This window comes from Asparagus officinalis, chromosome 1 (genome assembly GCF_001876935.1).
Source record: "Asparagus officinalis chromosome 1, Aspof.V1, whole genome shotgun sequence".
Classification (NCBI taxonomy): domain Eukaryota; kingdom Viridiplantae; phylum Streptophyta; class Magnoliopsida; order Asparagales; family Asparagaceae; genus Asparagus; species Asparagus officinalis.
The window spans coordinates 12,785,378-12,807,337 of NC_033794.1; the positions used below are offsets into that span (position 1 = coordinate 12,785,378).

The 21,960-nt window shown below is 35.7% G+C and overlaps 2 protein-coding genes across 3 annotated transcripts; both read right to left on the minus strand.

Moving 5' to 3' along the window:
* LOC109850485 (thioredoxin-like 3-2, chloroplastic) lies at positions 1,734–4,545 on the minus strand. 2 transcript variants are annotated; one of them, XM_020420509.1, is made up of 5 exons: positions 4,180–4,545; positions 4,026–4,082; positions 3,662–3,728; positions 2,163–2,180; positions 1,734–2,073 (listed from the first exon to the last, which is right to left on the minus strand). In XM_020420509.1, the coding sequence occupies exons 1-5, from the start codon at positions 4,506–4,508 to the stop codon at positions 1,975–1,977; spliced, it is 570 nt and encodes a 189-aa protein (XP_020276098.1). In that variant the 5' UTR covers positions 4,509–4,545; the 3' UTR covers positions 1,734–1,974. The 2 variants fall into 2 exon arrangements, with proteins under 2 accessions (XP_020276098.1, XP_020276089.1); XM_020420500.1 differs by having other exon boundaries at positions 4,026–4,100; positions 4,180–4,544.
* On the minus strand, positions 5,812–16,238 carry LOC109850501 (probable protein S-acyltransferase 15). Its single transcript, XM_020420520.1, has 7 exons — positions 15,861–16,238; positions 7,547–7,642; positions 7,340–7,441; positions 7,153–7,221; positions 6,659–6,757; positions 6,471–6,566; positions 5,812–6,364 (listed from the first exon to the last, which is right to left on the minus strand). Exons 1-7 carry the CDS (start codon positions 16,116–16,118, stop codon positions 6,278–6,280), a joined length of 807 nt encoding a protein of 268 aa, XP_020276109.1. The 5' UTR covers positions 16,119–16,238; the 3' UTR covers positions 5,812–6,277.

The following is a 21,960-nucleotide window of genomic DNA, read 5'->3' on the forward strand; positions in this document are numbered from 1 at the left end:
CCGCAGCCGTTTCCTCTCCATCTACCAAGAAAGCTACATCCCTTTCAAGGCAAAGGATAATCGACGCCCGTGCTTCCAGATCCAGCTCCTCCCAATCCTCATCAGACATATTTTTGTTCTTCTCTTTTCCGGCCAAAGCCTTGTGCAATTTTTGCGAAATCAACGAATTTTTCATCTGCATCCTCCAATAGAAAAAATTATTTTTCCCATTAAATTTTTTAATCTCGTATTTTCTAACTTTACTTGTTTTACTTGTAGAAGCCATTTTCCGCTTGTATTATGTCAGTCCGCTTCTCTTAGGAATTTTTAACAATTTCTTTGTGTTCACCACACAATAGTCAACCACCACCTCAGATTAGTAGCTTAACCGCCGCCAATCTGAATAAGGGCTCTGATATCAATTGTTGGGCGTAGAGTCACGCACACCGCCGCGGAAGAGCCCCGGCTATTGTTGTCATAAACGCACAAGTCAACCTCTATATTCTTGTTTCTCAAAGGAATCACAAAAGCACAAGTCAACCTCTATATTCTTGTTTCTCAAAGGAAACTAGAATAGATAGTGAAATTCTTATTTCTCAAAGGAAACAAGAATCGAAAGTGATATATTTCATCAAAGTGAAATATATACTCTTCCTCTCATCAGTTCTAGGACTGAAATATCGAGGGAACCTACAAGCTATGGCAACTCACAGATAATACACATACAAACACGAGATTTACATGGTTCGGCTAACTAGCCTACATCCACGGGAGGGGGGTTTTCACTATGAGAAAAAATACCAAACTTTACAAGTTCTTTCTTCCTCTCTTTCTTTTCTCTCAAAAAACTCCTCTTGAGATTTTTACCCCCGCACTATAACTCCTCCATCCCTTCTCTATTTATAGAAGAGCAAGGGGGCAAGGCTGAATATTTTTGGCGGGCTGAACGAGCGCGCGGGAGAGGAAAACACGCGCGCGGGAGAAATCGGCGGGAACAATTCCCGCGCTCGAACACGAGCTCAGGCGGCGACGAGACGTGGGCTGGGAAAACGCGCACGAAACCCAAGTGCGTACGGTGCCGAACTCGCCCACGAAATCATCTCCCGCGTGATCATCCCCACGCGCACGAAAACGCCACGAGAAAACCCATGTGGGTGGGCCCCCTATGTCCCCTGCGAACACAGAAAAAATTATAGAGGCTCGGGTCTTCCCTTTGCCCCCCATGAACTTTTAAATGTATTCCTTCTTATTTAGTGAATTATTTTCTATCTGATCCTTTCACTTTAAGCTATTAAAAGCTATTAACTTTGTCCTTACCTCCTGAACTATTTTTGATCCCACCTCATCCTCTTGAACTATCACAAAACCCTTAAAGACACCTATAAAGTAATAACTGAAAAGTGGTAATTAGATTTTTTTTTTTTTTAATAATAGTTTAGGCAGTAAGCAGAGGCGAATGAATTTAATAGTGCAGGTTGGGCGAAAATTTACAAGGTGGCAACGTGCGCGATCTCCGTTACAAATAGTAACTTCATCAACGAGGGTAGGAATTTTTCTGTAAGATCGTACACAACTAGGCTGATAAAAATTACTTTGATCGACCAGAATCAGTCTGAAATCATGATCACATAAAATAACAGATTATTTTACAGGACAACACCCACCAACATGGAGGGGAGAAAAAAATCACATACAAACCGAAGGTAGCTTTTAAGGCACATTCCAAAGCGATGAAAGGGTTCAATTTGAGAAAGAAAGAAAAGAAGTGCTTATTCGATCAAATTTATGTAAATCCACTGCATGATGTGGTTACATAGTAAATCCTTTAGCAAAATTTTCACAAATTACAGCCTTATGAGCCTCCTCTTTTTTTTTTTGGTGGCATATAACTGCACTTGTTTTTCAGTTATTTACATCAGTAAAACAGTAATTTATACTCTTTCAGGAATAACTCAAAAAGCACCATTATAGAATATAAGGAACCGTAGGCATTAACTAATCCTCATTATCAATCATCCTTCGAACATCGTTAACTACCAGCCATGCTTTATGTCCTCCAATCACTTCATTTTGTTTCTGAGAGTCCCTCCAAAGCTGCAGCATGTAGGATTATACCGTTAGATAGTGATGCAGAGTTGGGTCAGTCGAGGGCAAAATAACGGAAATAAATAATATAATCACACCTGTATGGTTGGCATCTTCTGCTCATGTTCCGAGCGTTTCATGTTAAGATCAACAGAAGCACACAAGATCAGTCTCAAGACTTTCAACTGTATGATCTTTAGGATTCAAATAAAACAATACTTGAAAAATAATAATAACTTTCTTGTATTACAATGGTGTTTATTTTCAAATAGTTTTGACAAAAATGACTATTAGTGTTGTCCGGAAGTTAAGGAGGTATATATCCTGCTACCATATAGTAAGCTAAAGAGTATGAGGTATTGAGCTGATAAACGAGTACAAATTTCAAGATTACAAGATTATGAGGTTGGTATTTATACAGTACAACACAGGTGATTGCAATCAAATAGCATAAAATTTCCAAATTCCAATGTTTCATACTCTTGAAACAAGAATCAATGCACGGTCATCGTCAAAATCACCATCAAGTTATTTCACCTCTGCACTACATGAAATAGGAGAACAAATGTGTGTGTGTCCGCGAAACAACCCACTGACATGCATGTAGCATCACCATCATCAACCATTTCACAAACCAACAACATTAATCATCATGAAGATCCATTTCCAGTCAGAATGGACACCAATGGCCAAACATGTAACCATCATCGTGAGCCATTCTACACATAAATAGCATCCATCATCTCTTCATCAAGAGATGGAGTATGCTATGTGGAACAAAGGTGAAAGTCAATGAAGATAAAGACACCTATGTGAATGAACAAAAAACAGAAAGTGTAATACATGCGAAGGACCAAACTTTATTTATACTGATAAGAAGCTTTCTATAAGAGATTTGAGTTTAGCACCGAATATTCTGTTCATGCTAATGAAGTATATCCACAATATGATACAGGCTTACCTTTGCTGAAATCCTCTTTCTTTCTTTCTTTCTTTCTTTCTTTCATTCTTTCTTTTTTTCCCTCCCTTGAAGAATGGAGCCATGAGCATCATTTTTTATTTTTTTACTTTTTAAATTTTATTCCATTTTATTTTTTTGTGGGCAATTACTAAATCAACTAGTGGTTTCAAGGAAGCCTAGTGGTTTTCACGAATGTATGATTTGTGCATTTGACTATAGATTCATCTAATTTAAATGGTTATTACTTATAAACCATCAAATTAACTAATATTCATTAAGTACCAAGCACATTAAGTAATTGTTTCTTAAGCATCCAAGGTTTGCAAGAATGCTTGTGCTCTCTACAGCCTACAGGCATGTTTCCTTGTTTTTACATTATCATTCTCGGAAGCCAAACCTATTGCTACTTAATCCTACTTTTCTAGACAAAAATTGTGTAAACAAACGATTACCAGGCAAGTATTTCCAATCTGCCATCTTTTCATAAACAAAAAAAAAAGAAACCCCAGCTAAATCACTCGAGTAACAAGTCAAAAATAAAATACCGAAACTAATAAAATCACGTAAAAACATAAAATCAACATAAGTATGAAAAAAATATAAGAGCGAGTGAATTGGTGAGGGTGTGAATCTTACAGTTATTCCTGCACGAGTAACGAGCTTTTGTGGCACAGCGTTGACATCGACACAATAGAACCGGATTCTGCAGCATCACATACACAACATCAGAATCTTTCAAAGAAAAAGGAGGAATTTAAAATAAAAAAAACGAAACTTGGAAAGAACTTCAGCCGAGGGTGATAAGGAGCAAATCAGTTGGTGCTGCTAATTGAAGCTACAAAGATTTGTACATCCAATGACATCTTTTCGACTGAAGTTGATCCCAATAAGCATCACACATATTTACAAAATTGTATCAAACCAAATTGCAATTTATTCCACAGTCATTTCTAAAGCCAACCAATACCATTGTAAGCAATAATTAAATTCGCAAGGGTACCTCGGATAGTAATCAGCAGCCAGTTTTTCCAATTTGGGCTTCAAATATAAGCACTTCCTACACCAATTCGCCATCCTAAACATCAAAATAAGTTTGAACAAAAAAAAAGAACAGATTTTGACCTAGATAGAGGAAAAAGGGTGAAGATTTGAACCATAGAACGGCGATAGATTCCCCGAGCTGCTGAGCCTCGGCGATGGTTCGATCGAACTGCGCTTCGCTGGTGATGGGCTCAAGATCGATCGACGTAGGAGAATCGTTTTCGTCGTTGATGATCGAAGCGGTGGTCAAAGAGGTAGCTTTTTGGCGGCGGCGGCGGCGAAATGGGGAGATCTCGATCGAGATCGACGAGGTTGGAGATGGAACTGGGATTGGGTTTGATTGAAAGCGAAGGCATCGATGACGATGATGAGGGGATCGAGGAAAGAGGAGGGAAGGGAGATCGGAGGAGGAGAGGAGCGAGTCCGATGGGGACACTGACATGGTCCCGGGTCGAGCAGAAGAATTCAAATAGCTGGGAGATTTGCGAGAGGTATATATTATAGTTAAGCAGTTCGAGATTAAATTTGTGGCTAATAAGTCCCCAAATATATTCAAAAACCAAATTTTTTAGAACTTAAACATTTTTGGATTTAAGAGAAAATGATTCCTTAGATTGAGATGAACGAATAAATCAAAAGATGAGAATGTATATTTTGATCTCCATTTGACTAAATAAAAAAAAAACTAAGTTGATCACTAAAAGTAAAAGGTACAGACTTAACTGGTGATAAATAAGGGTTATTTGAACATTGACCCCCGGTTGAATTTTTTAAACGAAGAAATTTTCAAAATAGCCCCAAACCAATTTTTTTCTAAAAATCGACTCTCTTACGTTTTTATTACAGAAACAGACTCACTTTTTAGCGAATCTGGCCACGTCAGCACCGTGGCCAGAAAGTGGGTGGACCCATTTTCTGACCACGGTGCTGACTTGACCAGAAAGTGAGTTTGTTTCTGTAATAAAAACGAAAGAGGATTTATTTTCAAAAAAAATTGATTTGGGGCTATTTTAAAATTTTCTTCTTTTTTAAACTCCTTTACTCTTAGATAGACTCGCGATTTTTTTGCTTTTCTTGGGCTTTTTTTTTTTGAATTGTTTCTTATTTAAAGGGTTGTTTTCAGAAGCAATATAAAGATGCTTTTAAAAGTAGCTTCTTTTCGTAATTTTTTACACCGAATTTACCATTTACTTTTTGACAGTATTAAAGTATTTGTTCCAAAATTATCTTGTCTAGTTTGATAACTAAACAAACCTATGTCTATGTTGGTCATTTTCATTTATAGTGAACTTGAGCAAGTTCTATCAAATACTTTAACTACTTCTAGAAACAATTTGTGATATAGATTGCTATTTTCAACAATCATATAACTTATTCATAAATTAAGCTCCAACAATATTAAACTGGCTGCCCCTCACCAGTTCACTCCACAGCAATATTTGTCAAAATTCGCCCAGCATAAAGTAGTCAAAAAAAAAAATCCGAAGGTCTATCTGCCAAATATGAGATATAAGTGTCGTAGTTTATCTGCAACTAATCCTAAAAATTGTTATTCCGCAGATAGAGAGCAAATTTGAAACTGAAAACACTGCAAAGGCTTTTGAAAACTACTGGGTTTTTAGTGGATTCAAATAATGAAAGAAATTTGCACGCCAGCTTTTTTGGTTACAAATTAAAACTAGGCCTCAAAATACAGGTGATAAGGATTCAAGATATCAGCACAAAGACGTTCAAGAAACTGCATCAACGGCGCCAACAAGATACTTATATCATTAGGGGCCAATAAGAAAGAGTGAAATATTAGGAAACATTAACCATTATTAGTCTTGAAATTGCATCATGAGTAGTTTCTCAACACATACGCCTCGCTGTCAATATACATATGTGGGTGCAATGGAGGACACTATTGCTTACAGTCTTATGATACACCACCACCACAAACCAAGGCCAAGAACAATCACATTACCAGGTAGACTGCCGAACAATAAAATTGCGAAAACATGTGCTTTTCCTTTTCATCTTTAGCTTCAATCAAAGAATGTGTGAATCAGGAATAGAAACACTACTGCCGTAACCGCCAGAGCTAGTTGCGTAGTGAATCCTCTTTCAATGAATAAATCTCCTCTTTCTGATACTTGACTAGCATCTGGTAAAAGGAATGCAACCTTAAAACACCACCAAAGTGTGCAGAAGGAAGAAGAATAAAATCGGTCATTTGGCTATTTGAAACTGTGTGCCATCACTGAGATGGTCCAGTGCCAAGGGATAAAACCACTTCAAAATGTTCGGACCTAGAATCTGCAAAACACATGATATTTAAATGGCTTCAGCTCACCATGAACAAATTAACACAATCAAGTCGAACCAAGATGCAACTATAAAACTAATAAGACAGGGGCCATACCAAAAGAAGATTATTATATACACCAAGGTCATAAGGATGGCGGTACTTCTGGCCACATTTTCTAGCCAGCCACATTGCTCTTACTGCCTCCCGGTACTGTTATATCGAGCCAGCATACACATGATATAAGCAGTAGGGATATTGTACAGTTTTCGATACAGAATCTTATTTTGGAAGAAAGAGATTACCTCTATGGTTGACATATTATGAGTTAGGAGGTAGATGTGCCAACCCAATAGAGTGGTTGTGCTCAAGCTTACAATAACAATGATTAAACCGCATATGACCTGAAATTAATTTGGTTTAGCTGTAACCGGAGTCCGTTACTTATGAGAGGGGTAGAGCAACAAACTTGAAATAAGATAGGTTAATCAAAGCAATTTTAGCGTTCTGCAGAGAGGTACTCATTAAAAAGAAAATGCCCAGGCTTTGAGGGTGGAAAAGTAATTTGTGTTGCTCACAGCTCCTACTCAACATGCAAAATATATTTAGCCTAGGTTCCAAAATCTTTACTGCATCTCTTTATAGCGCTAAGCACACAAAGTGGACCCAATCCACTACTATCTTAATTATCAAATAATGCACACCATCCTATGTGAGTAAAGGGTGCATTTGCAAACGTAACACAGATTTTTCCCCTAAAACAATATAACCTAGTTACCGGATCTTATGATTTACTTACATAAAAGAGTTTAGGATATCGTATGCTGAGGTCTTGATCTTTCTGAATGATAAAACTCGTAAATATCACCTGAAGAAAGAACATGGAAACAACTCAGCATTTGTGACAGTTAAGTGATAACTATAAACGCAAGTGTTAACATATGGTCACAATCTAAATTTCTTATTCAGGAAAAAACTGTACAAACCAGAGAATAGATGGATCCGATGGCTACGTGCAGAATGAAAATTATGAAGGGCTTATAGTTCATATAACCCACACAATTGTTTATCCAAACACAATGATGGTCCTGCAGTAAACAAAGAATGGAAACTCCACCTATTGTTAGATGTACAACACAGTACATTGTGTGCATAAAAAATGCATATTATGTATGTAGGAAAAACATACCTACCATTTTTAGCACACATCTTTTGCAAACCCGGCAGTGGTGCGTTCGAGGAGGCTTATAAGTGTTGCACTTATCACAATATCTTGATTTCACACCTTGCTAAAATTGTATAAAATTTTCACATTAGTAATTTACTAAAAATTTTGAGGTCTCATTATGCTATATATTCACACTCCAGTTCTCAACACGATACCTCACTATATGAAAAAGGGTAAATTACACTAAACCCCCCAAGAACTTCCAGTGTTTTGAGTAAACCCTCATAAACTTCTAAAATCACCCTAAACCCCCAAGAACTATTGGAATTGAAGAAAACCCCCAATAAGGTTTTTCGGTTTGCAAAAAACACCCATGACGGATTTTAGATCCTAAATTTGGTTTAATGGCGTCATGGGGGTTTTCTACAAAATGCGAAAGCTTATAGGGGGTAATCTTCAATTCCAATAAATATTGGGGGTTTGGTGCAATTCTAGAAGTTTTTAGGGGGTTTACTGCAAAATGGTGAAAGTTCTTGGTGTTTAGTGTAATTTACCCAAAAAATAGAACAGTCATTGCCAAAGGTTATCTCCCTTCTTCATTCCTCAAGACAAAAGGGAAGATGCTAAAACAAAGTACGGTGATAATCGCGATGACTTCTCGTTTTCGTTTTCTTTTTCTTTGTTCTCCTTTTTCCCCTTCTTTTTTCGGTGACTAACACAGTGATAACTAGATAAATTAGTTATTAATTCGGTAAAAAAATATTCAATAACTGTTGGTATTTAAGATCGATCTAACATGGATCTAATAACCGTGATTAATCCAAAGAGATTAAAACAACAAGAGCACGGAAGCAATACATGAATCCATTACACGGATCTGAATTAGGGTTTTGGATCTTCTAATCTTGAGAGTTCTCTCCTTAAGATTTGTCTTTAGATGGGGATAAGAGAATGAAAACTCAACCCTAAGATTAGGGATCATAACCCTATTATATAGACTTACAGTTTTCTAATTTAGCTCATAATTAAATTAGAATTGTAATCTGGTATCTGCACAATTAGCCTGTGATATATTTAAATACAACATTGATCCAATTACCTGATTGATCACTTTATACGGGTCAACTGTAAAGATAGCAACACACACAGATATAACATATGTGCCCACAAATAGATTTAATTAGATTTAAATCCAACAATCTCCCATTTGGGCACCATATCTTTCCTTAAAGTGCGTATAACCTTATGAGCTCAAAAAATTACTATCATAGATAATGGTATTTCCAAACAATCTTGTCCATTGACTATATCAATATAGGATCAAAGCAGTCTTCGTCACATTTATCGTGACTCGACCCATTAACGGTCACATATACTAATACAATCAAATGACATAGATCAATCATGGATGTGCAGCATGAAAATTACATGCACAATACAATCAAATGACATAGATCAATCATGGATGTGCAGCATGAAAATTACATGCAATATGATCAGTACATGTCTATTTTCAAAGATCAATCATGGATGTGCAGCATGAAAATTACATGCAATATGATCAGTACATGTCTATTTTCAACTGGCCCTACCTTAAACTTTAATGAGGTCAAAACCAAACATAATGTAACATAGTGTCTTAACTGAATACATTATTCTGATCAGACAATATAACCAAACATAAAACACCAAAATTACATTCTCCCACTAAATCATGATATCTTCAAATAATACCACACTCATATGAGCAGTATGCTCATGAAAGACCTTAGGTTGCAATCCTTTTGTAAGAGGATCAGCTATCATGAAGTTTGTCCCAATGTGCTCTATGGATATCTATTCACTCTGTAACATTTCTTTCACAACCAGGAACTTAATGTCAATATGTTTTGACTTAGTTAAGCTCTTGTTGTTATTGGAATACATCACTGCAGATTTATTATCACAAAATAACTTTAGTGGTCTTTCAACTTTTTCCAGAATACGCAGTCCAGTAACAAAATTTCACAACCATATTCCATGATTGAATGCCTCATAGCAAGCTACAAATTCTGCTGTCATAGTGAAGGAAGCTACGAGTGTTTGTTTGACACTTTTCCATGATATAGCTCCTCCTGCTAACATATAAATATAACCTGATGTAGACTTTCTGCTATCTTGACATCCAGCAAAATCAGAATCAGAGTACCCAATGACCTCCAGTTGTTTCTGATTTTTTGTATGTGAGCATATAATCTTTTATTTTCTGAAGATACATCATAACCCTTTTGACTGCTATCCAATGATCCATACCAAGGTTGTTTAAGTATCTGCCTAACATACCAACAATATACGCAATATCCGAACGCGTACATATCTGAACATACATTAGACTTTTAACAGCTGAAGCATAGGGAATCTTCTGCATTTTTTAAATTTCAAGATTACCTTTAGGGCATCGATTGAGACTGAATTTGTCTCCTTTAGCAACAGGGGTGTCACCTGGTCTGCAATATTGCATGCTAAACTTTTTGAGTACTTTATCGATATAGTTTTTTTGTGATAATCCAAGTATACCTCGAGAACAATCTCGATGTATCTGGATTCCTAATATAAAAGAAGCGTCCCTAAGATCTTTCATCTCAAAAAAATTTTGATAGAAATCTCTTGGTTTCATGCAACATGCTTATATTATTTGTGGCAAGCAATATGTCATCGACATACAGAACCAGAAAAATATACTTACTCCCACTGATCTTGTGATATACACAGTTATCAACAATATTCATCTCAAAACCAAACGAGATAATTATTTGTTGAAACTTGTAATACCATTGATGAGGAGCTTGCTTGAGTCCATAGATGAATTTTTTTAATTTGCAAACCATATTCTTCTAGTCTCCTGACATAAAATTTTCTGATTGTACCATATAAATCATCTCATCAATATCGCCATTGAGAAATACAGTCTTAACATCTATCTGATGTAACTCAATATCAAAATGTGCAACAAACGCCATGATTGTTCTAAAATAGTCTTTCGACGAAACCGAAGAGAGTCTATGTATAATCAATGCATTCCTTTTGAGTAAATCTTTTACCTACAAGACGTGCCTTATACCTTTTCACATTACCATTTGCATCTCGCTTGGTTTTAAATATCCATTTATAACCAATTGGTTTTGTACCTTCTGGTAATAGGATAAGTTCTCAAACTTTATTATCTTGCATAGACTTATACTCTTCATTCATGGCATCAATCCACTTTTGAGAGTTAGAACTTTTCATGACCTGAAGAAAATTGATTGGATCATCTTTCAACATTTTATTATTTTTCTCATGTTCTTGGGGAAATACAATATAATCATCCAGAATAGCATTTCTCTTTTCTCTCATGGATCTCCGTAATAACATTGTTTCTTGATGTTGTTAAGTTTGTTCTTCTAGAACAGGGAGTTGTTTAACATTGTCGTCTTGAGGTTTCGAATTTACTTCTTGATCAATAACAGGTATAGAAACCTGAATATTGTCAAAAATAACTGTATGGATTGGGTCTGAAGTCAATTCCTCCTCAAAAGTATATTTCTAACATTATTTCTCCCCCAAACTCAACATCCTCAAGGAATGTTGTTGTTTTCGTCTTAAAAATATTCCTGAGTGTGGGATCATAAAACTTATAACCCCTAGAACGTTCAGAATACTTAATAAAGTAGCTGTTAATTATTTTGGAGTCCAATTTCTTTTTATTTGGTCTATAAGGCCTTACCTCAGCTGGACATCCCCAAATATGTACGTGCTTCAAACTGGACTTTCGACTAGTCCAAAGCTCATAAGGTATTTTAGCAACTATTTTACTCGATACTCTGTTCAGAATGTAAGCTGTTGTCTTTAATGCTTCACCCCAGAGTGACTGGTAAAGAAGAATGAGCAATCATACTTCTTACCATATCCTTAAGAGTCTTATTTCATCTTTCAGCTACACCATTCATGCTGGGTGATCCTAGCATGATGTACTATAGGACGATGCCGTATTCCTCTAGGTATTTAGCAAATAATCCTGAACGTTGTTCACCTGAACCATCATATCTGTCGTAATACTCACCACCACGATCAGATTAACGATTTTTAATTCTTTTGTTGAGTTGATTCTCAACTTCAGCTTTATAGGCTTTGAACATGTCCAGAGACTCAGATTTTTCATGAATGAGAAATAGATACTCATAACGTGAGTAATCGTCTATGAATGATATAAAATATTATTGACTATTTCAAGATGCCGTAGGAAATAGCCCATAAATATCTGTATGTATCAATTGTAAGACATCTGAAGATCTTTTGGTACATAATCTCTTAACTTTAGTCTGTTTTCCCTTGATACATTCAACACATATGTCAAAATCTAAAAAATCAAGGGAATCCAAAATATTATCAGACACAAGACGCTCAACTCTATCTTTTGAGATATGACCCAAACGCTTAAGCCATAATGTCGTTGAATTTTTTTATTTAATTTACGCTTAGTATCACGTGATTCCACATGCATGGATTCATTATAAGAAGTAATTATATCAAGCAAATATAGGTTGTCATCAGTACTCAAGTAACCAGTTCTCATAATATTTGAATTAAAAGATAAACTAAATTGATTGTTTTCAAATAAACAAGAATAACCTGATTTGTCCAATACAAAAACAGAAATCAAATTCCGTCTAAAAGACGGTACTACAAAAGTATCTTTTAAGTCCAAATATGAACCAGTTCCTAGAAATCAAATTCCGTCTAAAAGACGGTACTACAAAAGTATCTTTTAAGTCCAAATATGAACCAGTTCCTAATAGCAACCTAAACTACAAAAGTATCTTTTAAGTCCAAATATGAACCAGTTCCTAATAGCAACCTAAAGTGCCCAATTGCTTTCACGTCTACCGATTATTCGTCGCCTACAAAGATGTGTCTTTCAACATCACTTGGCTTTCGGTAGCTCAGACAGCTCTACATAAAAACACTTATATGAGTAGTAGCACCAGAGTCTAACCACCAAGTGTTTTTAGGTACTAAAGCTAACCTCAGAACAGACCAAAGTAAGAAACATACTCTTCTTAGCACGCCACGCATGATATTTGGTATAACCCTTCTTTTCGTGTCCAGACTTGTTGCAGAAGAAACAATCTTGATTATCCTTATGTTATTTCTTCTGAACAGGACCCTTAACAGCTTCATTATTATTCTTTCTTTTCTTGCCCTTATCCTTAGAGACATAAGCCAAATAAGCACTTTCTGTCTTATCTTGCTTTAATATGTCTTCTTCTTATACACAGTATGAGATAAGCTCATTTAGAATCCATTTCTTCTTTTGACAATTATAACTGACATTAAACTGATTGAATTATGTAGAAAAAGACAACAGAACCAGATGCACCAATAACTCATTATAAAGATCGAGTTTAAGTGCCTTAAGTTTTGAAGCAATATGAGACATTTTTATAATGTACTACCTGATATTTCCTTTTCCATTATACTTCATTGAAATCAAACAAGCTAAAAGCGTGTTTATTTCTACATTATCGTTTTTCACAAAACGCTTCTCAATTTCGACAAAAAAATCTTTTTCTTTAGTAATCCCTTCGAATTCTTTGCCCCTGAAGACTTCCAGAACGCCACGCTTAATGATCATTAGACTCATGCGATTTGAACGCTCTTATTTCTCATACTCCTTCTTGACATCAGGAGTGTTATCTGCATTAAGAGGTTGGGGTTGTTCAGTTCTTAATGCAATGTCTAGATCCATGCAGCCAAAAACAATTAATATATTCTCTTTCCAAACTTTGATATTTGTCTCATTGAGCATGAGAATTGAGTTGATATTAGCAGAAATGTTACAGCAGATGCATTAACTGAAATAAACAAAAGATGCTCACATTATGAATCGTAATTAGTAATCAATAAAATTCAAATAATGACTAATCTCATCTCAAGATATCTGACACAACATTAATATCAAATTTTTGGACAGTAATATTAATTTGTAAGTGATACCTTGTTACAATGGTCAAACACTGATAATAACTCATATCAAATAATGAAACTATCTTTGGATCGACTCATTATTCACACGTAAACCTTATAATTATCACGCGTTTATCATCACAGATGTATATGCAGTCTAAATAAATATTAACCTTTCTTTGGGCCGATTAAATATTTACACGAAAACATATACACAACCATCTAACATTTCTCATGAACAATCTACACAAGAGAGGTTACTTTGATAACATCATGTTTTAATTAATCATTTAGAATGAGAGACAACATCAATACCTTAGTGTCATATTATTTGAATCAAATAATTAATTAACTACCAAATTTAATTCAAATTAAACAATTTAATTTAAATTAACTTAAGCAATTAAAATAGATTTCTCTATTTTAATTAAACTTAGAAAATGCCCATTAAAAAATTAATGGCCTACAACTTAATTGATTATTTGATTAATTCAAATAATCCCTAAATTAATCATAGGCCCATACTTAAATTAAGCCCTTCAACTTAATGAATTAATTTGAATAATTCAATTAATCCAGATCTTTGATTAAAAAAGGGCCCATAAAACTTATATAGGCCCATAGCAAAATAATATCTTAGAAGGGCTTGTTCTGTGCCCTAAATCAAAACCAGGTCTTCAGTTCCTTAGCCGACGAAACAAAGAAAAACTCAGCCTCGCCTTCGAAGGAAACTGAATCTCCGCTTGTTAACAAGCTTCGATCTCGCCTGCTTCGAAAGAAAAAAAAATCTCAAAGCTCACCGAAGTCGAGTGTCGACCTTGCCTGAAGTCGAGCTTCAAAAAGTTCACCTGAAACTCCCAAATGAGTAGACGAAGCTCAAGTTCGCCTGAGGCTCGATTTTGAACCCGAGGCCTGAGGCTCGATTTTGAACCCGAGGTTCGCCTGATTCGAACACGAGGTTCGCCTTATTTGAACACGATGTTCGCATGATTCGAACACGAGGTTCGACTGATTTCGAACACGAGGTTCGACTGAATCGAACATGAGGTTCGCCTGATTTCGAACCCGAGGTTCGCCTGATTCGAACATGAGGTTCGTCAAAAGCAAACCAAAGTTCGCTGGAATCGAACCGAAGTTCGTCAGAAGCCTTTAACAAAGCTTAATCGAGCACGAGGTTCGTCTGAAGCAAACCGAAGTTCGCTGGAATCGAACCGAAGTTCGCCTGAAGTTCGATCCTCGATCAAACCCGAAGTTCGCCTGAGGTCAGGTAAGTCCTCAAGCCCTAATTTTTTTTCTTCACCCCTTAGGGTTTCGAAAACCTGAACCGTTGCCGCCGCTGCTTGTGCTCCCGCACCTAGGGTTTCAAAAAATCCTAGAATTCCTGATTGCCGCCGCTATTGTCATCATTTGACAATGGGGCCGCCAGCGAACATCGCCGGCGGGAGTTTTGGAGAACGACGGCAAACCAAAAAAACATTTTTCGATTTTGAACTAAATCCAGATCCGAAACTTGACATGTTGCACACTTTTGATCTGAATCTGAATCCATTTCAAATCCAAACATCCGAAAGGAATCAAACTCCAAAAAAATGAACTTTACAGTTCATGAGTGCAACATATCCAAAAATCGAAAGAAAAAACCAAATAGAAAATTAGCTTTTACTGTTCATCCGTGAACAGTTCAGAAAAATCCACAGATTAAGATCAAAAAACTTAATTTTAAATCTTAAACCCCTAAGAAATAATCACGGTGGCTCTAATACCACTTGTTGGTATTTAAGATCGATCTAATATGGATCTAATAACCGTGATTAATCCAAAAAGATTAAAACAACAAGAGCGCAGAAGCAATACCTGAATCCATTACACGGATCTGAATTAGGGTTTTGGACCTTCTAATATTGAGGATTCTCTCCTTAAGATTTGTCTTTAGATGTGGATAAGAGAATGAGAACTCAACTCTAATATTAGAAACCATAACCCCTTTATATAGACTTGTAGTTTTCTAATTTAGCTCATCATTAAATTAAAATTACAATCTGATATCTGCATAATTAGCCCATAGCATATTTAAATACTCATTGATCCAATTATCTGATTGATCACTTTATACGGGTCAACTGTAAAGATAGCAACACACTGATATAATATATGTGCCCACTAATAGATTTAATTATATTTAAATCCAACAAACATCTACCCTCATAAGTAGTGCATTGTGAAAATGATTCTCAAGTGAGCAAACTCCCAATTCCTCCATGAAGAAACTTCAAGGTCCAAAATTTGACCAGGAATCACATATAAGAACACAGAAAACGAGAAAATTTCATGAATTCAAAAGAGCTGAAGCTTACATGTTTTTGGGGATCTTCAGAATCCGGAGCAAAAGACGAGGGGACCCCACCTGGATCCGTGAGCACCGAAACGAAGAAAGAAACCAAACCCATGAAAGCGAAGAAGCTGAAGATGACAGCGTTGAGGAATCCGGGCGAGGAATTGAGACCCAGCCATTGATCCAAGAGCACGAACACAGTCGTGTAGTAGACGTAGCCAACTAGAGAGATCACCGCGAGAACTGGAATCGAGAGGATCCTGCCCTTTTTCATCCCCATATTCAGTCGAATTCTAGGGTTTGGGGGAATCTGGGGGAGTATATTTTGGGGAGCGTGGGAATTCGGAAAATTTTTGGTGTTGAGATTTGGAGAGTTCTTACAGAAATGTGAAAATATTTAGTTTTGTTAGGTAACATAAATTTAGAGGTATTTTCATACGTTTTTTATTAGGTATACTTAAGTCACACTGTGAAGGCCCAAATAAACAAGCCCATTATTCAAATTTGGACTGGGCTAGACAAGCTATAGGCCTATTTTAAAATTTTACGATAAATAACTGAAACTCTTACAAAGGGGCTTGGATTGTTGGGATTCACGGGGACAACGATGTATCTACTGTTCTATATAGATGAAAGAATCCAATATTCACTATTCATACTATAGTAAATACTACAGTAACATTTGTTGTAGGATTTTTACTGCATCAAACATAAAACTGTAGCACTTCAAAAAATGGAACAGAGGCGGGATACTGCAGCACACGGGATACTGTAGCATTTTTTGAAAACTATACCAGAGCTGGGATACTGTAGCAATTCAAAAAAATCAAAAAATACTATAATATTTAAACTGGGATTACTGTAGTGAGGAAAAAAGTGATATACCGTATGTCGTGCTTTGCACGGTGTTCACACTAGTTTATTAGAAACAGACTCTGAGGCGGTGACAGGATGTTATTGTGAAGGAAAATGCCATCTGCCACGCAAGATGGACGTGCAGCCCATCTGGCGGGTGGTGGGATCCACAGCCAGATGTGGGTCCCACCTCCCTATTAGTGGCACGCAAGCTGGTGCGCGATGGGATCGATTAATACGTTTGAACCAGTTATATTGTCCTAATCGACCGAATTCCGAGGGTTGAATTTTGATTTAGCATCTGTAAGGATTAGTCCGGTTTGGAAAAGTCTAGATCATAAATGATCAAACTAAAAAGTTTAGAGTTTTGCTTCAATTTCTTTTTTCTTTTTTTTTTTTCATTGCGTTCAATTGATTTGCATCGTCCTTTTATCTATCCCATATATATGTACTTCTTTATTAAATCAGGTAGATCCATGTCCAAACAAAATGAATCGAGACTTTGTTTGGGTCTATTCCAAATCTAGTTGTGCAAAATTTATCAACGAGCAGAAAATTTTGCTCATCATTTGCAGTAATATATGTCGGATGATCTACAAATAATTGTTTTTTTACAATTGCTTTTTTTAAAAATCGCATATATTTAATCTGCCACAAGTTATTATTATTATTATTATCAAAAAGTAAAGGGGGGAAATTAAAATAGAAATTTGGAACAGAAATAGATTCTCCCCATCCGACCTGTGTTTGTTTGCATGCAAATGAAAGATGAAAGTGAGAAAGTTATTTTTATTTAACAATTTAGGTGTTTGTTTGCATGTAAGTGGTTATGAAAGTGAGATGCAAAAAAGTGGTGAAGTCACGTGATAATGACAAAAAAATAACTAATTTAATTAAATGATTTTAATTATACTTTCTAATTAATCTTATTTTATCATATCATATTCACATTGCACTTTCGATAATAATTTAAATTTTCAAACAAACGTTGTATTTCATATACGTGCTAACATGAATATAAAAGTCATTTGCAAAAATAAATAACTTATATATTTTAAATTCTCTTTTAAATTACCAAACACCCCCTAGATCCTAGAAAACAAATACTCCATTGTATTTTCCGGACTCCCCTTCTTTGAATCTTTCTCTTTCCCCCATCAAAAACAATCCGAATAATTTAATCCCCCTCATCATTGGGTTCCTTATTTTGGCACTCCCCTTTAATCCTCATTTATTTATTTATTTTAGTTACTTCCTCCCAAAATTGGAACTTCGCCAACAAATTCGTTATCTTCGTCGTCATCATCTCAGGTCTCTCTCCATTTTCCCTCTTCACCTTCCCTTTTAGTTTCTATTCGTTTTTTTTTTTTTTTTTCAATTTTCTCATTGACCGTCGAGAATTAGGGTTTCTGTTGAATTGTTTGTGGATTCCTGATTCCAAAATCAGAACTTTATGCTTTTTTTTTCAATTAGATGATGCATTGTCACTACTCCACGAATGTGTGATAATTTTGAGTTTTTTACCCCCCTTGCATGTCAACAATTGATATCAATATAGGTTGAATTTTGACCAACCTTATGAAGTTGGCGATGTTTACCCATCGTGGGCAATTGTATTGGAGCTTTTTTGGATGTCAAAAACAGTAATTATGCAAATTTATGTGTTTTTCTGCAATCTGCTTGAGGACTTTGTGTTGCTATAGTAGTAGGAAAACAGTTTCGCAATCATTGTGGGGAATTTTTTGGGCTAATAATTATTCCCAGTCCCAGAAAATATCACAAAAAGAAAATCTTTTTATCACTTGTGGCGTTTTCTCAGCACATATGGAGGAGCCATGTTTTATTTGCGTGGGCACAGTTTGATTTAGGCACAAAATTGGAGTTTAGGCACCTTCAGTAAATTGGACACTACAGTTCACTGCAGTTTTTGAGACAAACATCCAAAGCATTGTTACCATTTATGAAGGAAAAAAAATTGATATTCAGGTGAAGGTCTCATCGATTGGGTTTGAGGTGGTAACACCTCTTGGTGCCTCCAGAGTGCGCTATGGCTCGAACTTGGGTCTCCTCTCTTGACATGGACACCTCTGATCAAGGTTCCCTTGTATCAAAGAAAAAAAAGGAATTTTTTTGATAAACTATTGTTATGGGAAAACATTAGAGAATACTCACCCCAATTTTCGTTTTCAGATATGACGGAGGTTTTAAACAGTTTAAATGAGACATAAAGGAAGTTTTGTAGTAATTTTACATGAGTACTGATATGCACAAGTAATCTGCATTAAAGATCCATTTGCATCACGGACCCAAACCAACTTATATACACATACAACGCCTTGTATTGCATTCTTCCTATGTCATTAAGTAAGCAGCATGCATTATCTTGCTTGATAGATCTTTATATATCAGTGGTTGGATTTGCTTAACAGGCTTTACTACCTGAAGGCTAATGTTGTTGTCTTCCTAAAGATTTCTATTTCAATTTAGCCATACCCTTTTTTATTGTTGCGCACCCTTGTGTTTCATTAGTTTGTTTATCCACTATGTTCGTTGAAAACTCGTGATAGAATAGGCTAGGAAAACTAAAAAGAAATGGAAGGATTGGTGAGACACAGGAAGAGGGGAAAAGAGAGAAGAACATAAAATTAAATATTTTGTCATTGTAATGAGTAATCACGAATAACGAGGAGATTTCAATATAGAGAATTTCACACTCTAGAAAACAATATCCTCTAAAATACGAGCTCATGAGAATTTTTTAAAAAATTAATATTATTGCATCTTTTATGTAGTGGTTTCACGTCTCTTCAGGTTCCAGTTAGTTCGGTGAACCCATTCTCGGGTCACTTGAATTGTCTATTTTTAACATGAGTCTTATAGTTTGAGTTTCTACTCTAGCATAAAAGCTGCCTAGATGCAGTGTAATCGGATTGAATTCCAGTCAGCTCAAACCATGATGCAGTCTTAGTTTAGAACATTCAGTTTAATTTCATTTATGCAACGCCATATGTGTTTACGTGAAGCTTTGCTTTTTCCCATGCATGAGGAATCACAATATTTGTGAGGCATCAAACATATTGAATGCCCTATCCAGAATAGTGAAACCATTTCAAATTTGTGACCTGTGATACCCGGGTAGTTCTATCATGAAGCCGTACCCGACAATTTCCTGTACCCCAACTTTATGGACATATGTTTACTCAGATGTGTACTCAATTATATGAAATATGTTTTAATTTGAAATACTTGTCAAACACACTTCTTGGATGTATATCCTACACTTCAAATCCATTCTAAAGCTCGTCAAATTGTGGGTTGGGCTTGTTTCAGCCCGTACCCGAGTTCAAAACTACGATTTAAAAGGGTCATTTGAGCGTCTAGTTAAAATATGAGCAGCTTCCAATTTATAAAAGTCAACATAATAAAAGAACCTTAAAAATGAGATGGGAATTTTGATTCTAATAATACACAATTTGAAAATAATAATGATCTCGTGTAAAATTATTAATGTGGATACATAGATGTAGCCGTGTCCCCATACCCTACATTTTACAAATCTGCTATGTTCTGTACTCATACCTGCACCTATATTGGTACCCGTATCTATTTCTATGTAACTTAGATTGTGACAATATTTATAAACAACTAACCATGATTATCATGAAGCAACTAAATATAGAAGTTACTAATTAAAAGTGTTCAAAACAAAAGCTCTAAAATTAAATAGTAGCAATGGTTATGTGCTTCCATGAAAACTATTTACTTACGTGATCTTGCCTCCTCTGTTGGTTGTTCGTATTAGCTTAGTTGCCGCTTATAAGTTTGCTTTTCCTTTTGGAGTACTATGTCAGCCTCTGAGAAGGCCCAAATTCCACTTATACCCATCACGCTGACAGGCCCAAAAATAAGTCATATTTGTCATTGATTCTAATATCAAGGGTGCTTTAGTCATTTAGTGTCCAATTTAGACAAACGAGCTTCGTCGATCTGCATGGTTTTTGTTTCATGCCTGCTACAATCTGTTGAACGGCGAGGATGGTATTCTATCAACTTTAGGGCTTCTCTACATAGGACCCTTTCCTCTTCTCTATCCTTCCTTTCCCCTTTACCATTTCTCATATGCGCAATCCCTAGATAAAAAAGAGATCAGATGTATTGTGCTAATTCTTGTGGTAAGTTTCCAACCTTTTCACTCTCTCTTTCTGATCCCTTCTTCGATTTCACTTAGCCTGCATTAGGGGTCTCCTATCTCAACTTTTTTCCTTCTTCATAAGAACCCCCCTTTTTTTTTTTTAATTCTTGCTTTCATGTGTATTTATTTGAAGATTGTTTTTTCAGTCTTTTTCCCCTTGTATTCCTTCTTTGTTTGGAAAAAATTGCTTTGTAGATTGTTTTTTTAACGGTAGTCGGTAGAGAATCGGGGCTTCTAGATCCTAGTGATTTCCTTCCCTTTAATTAGTGCATGTCTTTTTCATGATGTTCTTTTACTTTTCCTTTTCTTTGTGGTTTTTCAAGTGGTTCATTTTTCATGTGATGTAGATTGGTAGTATCTATTGAACTTTTGGCGTTGTCTTTGTTGCATGCAATTTAACAATTGTAGATTTTCTTCCAGTGTTCCTTTTATAGAAGATCATACTTTAGATGCATTTATTGTTATTAATTATTTGTCACGCCCCTGGATCATATGTGCTTTTAGGCTGATCTGGGATCATGACATTACTTTGTGGAAAGGGCTAGCTTATTGGGAATTTTCTTCTTGTTTCTGATTGAGGATTTACAACCTATGTATGTTGATCATCGTGTCCTTTACTTGCAAGCCTTTTGTTACTTCAATCTCTTTCACATTGCCCTGATGAGGAAGTGAAAATTTATCTCCATTTACTTCATTGAAATGAAAAACAAATTTTAAAATGGTTACTTTATCTGAAACGATCTAGAAAGTTCATATTTGTAGCTTGGCTTAGCATTTAGCAACCATTGATATCGTATTCAATCCCAGATTCATCAGCCTTGGACTCGAATTGTAGATTTTTTGTACAAAGTTTCTTTACCGAAAGATTTTAGTTCATAATCAAATGGAGTGTGTTTTTCAGTTCTTAAATAAGGTAATTTCTGGATGTTAGGGGATCAATTGTGGAAACATTAACATTTCAATTTCTCATAATGATTTTTACCAAAAGGCTATCTTCTTTCGTCAATGATTGTGATCTAGTTTGCTCTTTCAGCTTAAGTTGTGATGGTATTTATTATGCTTTGATGACATTTTT

What these genes read in the sequence shown, in the direction of transcription:
- LOC109850485 (XM_020420500.1), bottom strand. Translation starts at nt 4,508, where the DNA reads ATGTCAGTGTCCCCATCGGACTCGCTCCTCTCCTCCTCCGATCTCCCT. An exon ending in GAATCTATCGCCGTTCTATG is followed by an intron (nt 4,101 to 4,179) that starts GTTCAAATCTTC and finishes TTTGATGTTTAG; the next exon opens with GATGGCGAATTGGTGTAGGA. An exon ending in GCTGCTGATTACTATCCGAG is followed by an intron (nt 3,729 to 4,025) that starts GTACCCTTGCGA and finishes GTGATGCTGCAG; the next exon opens with AATCCGGTTCTATTGTGTCG.
- LOC109850501 (XM_020420520.1), bottom strand. Translation starts at nt 16,118, where the DNA reads ATGGGGATGAAAAAGGGCAGGATCCTCTCGATTCCAGTTCTCGCGGTG. An exon ending in AAAGATGTGTGCTAAAAATG is followed by an intron (nt 7,442 to 7,546) that starts GTAGGTATGTTT and finishes TGTTTACTGCAG; the next exon opens with GACCATCATTGTGTTTGGAT. An exon ending in TATATAATAATCTTCTTTTG is followed by an intron (nt 6,365 to 6,470) that starts GTATGGCCCCTG and finishes TGTGTTTTGCAG; the next exon opens with ATTCTAGGTCCGAACATTTT.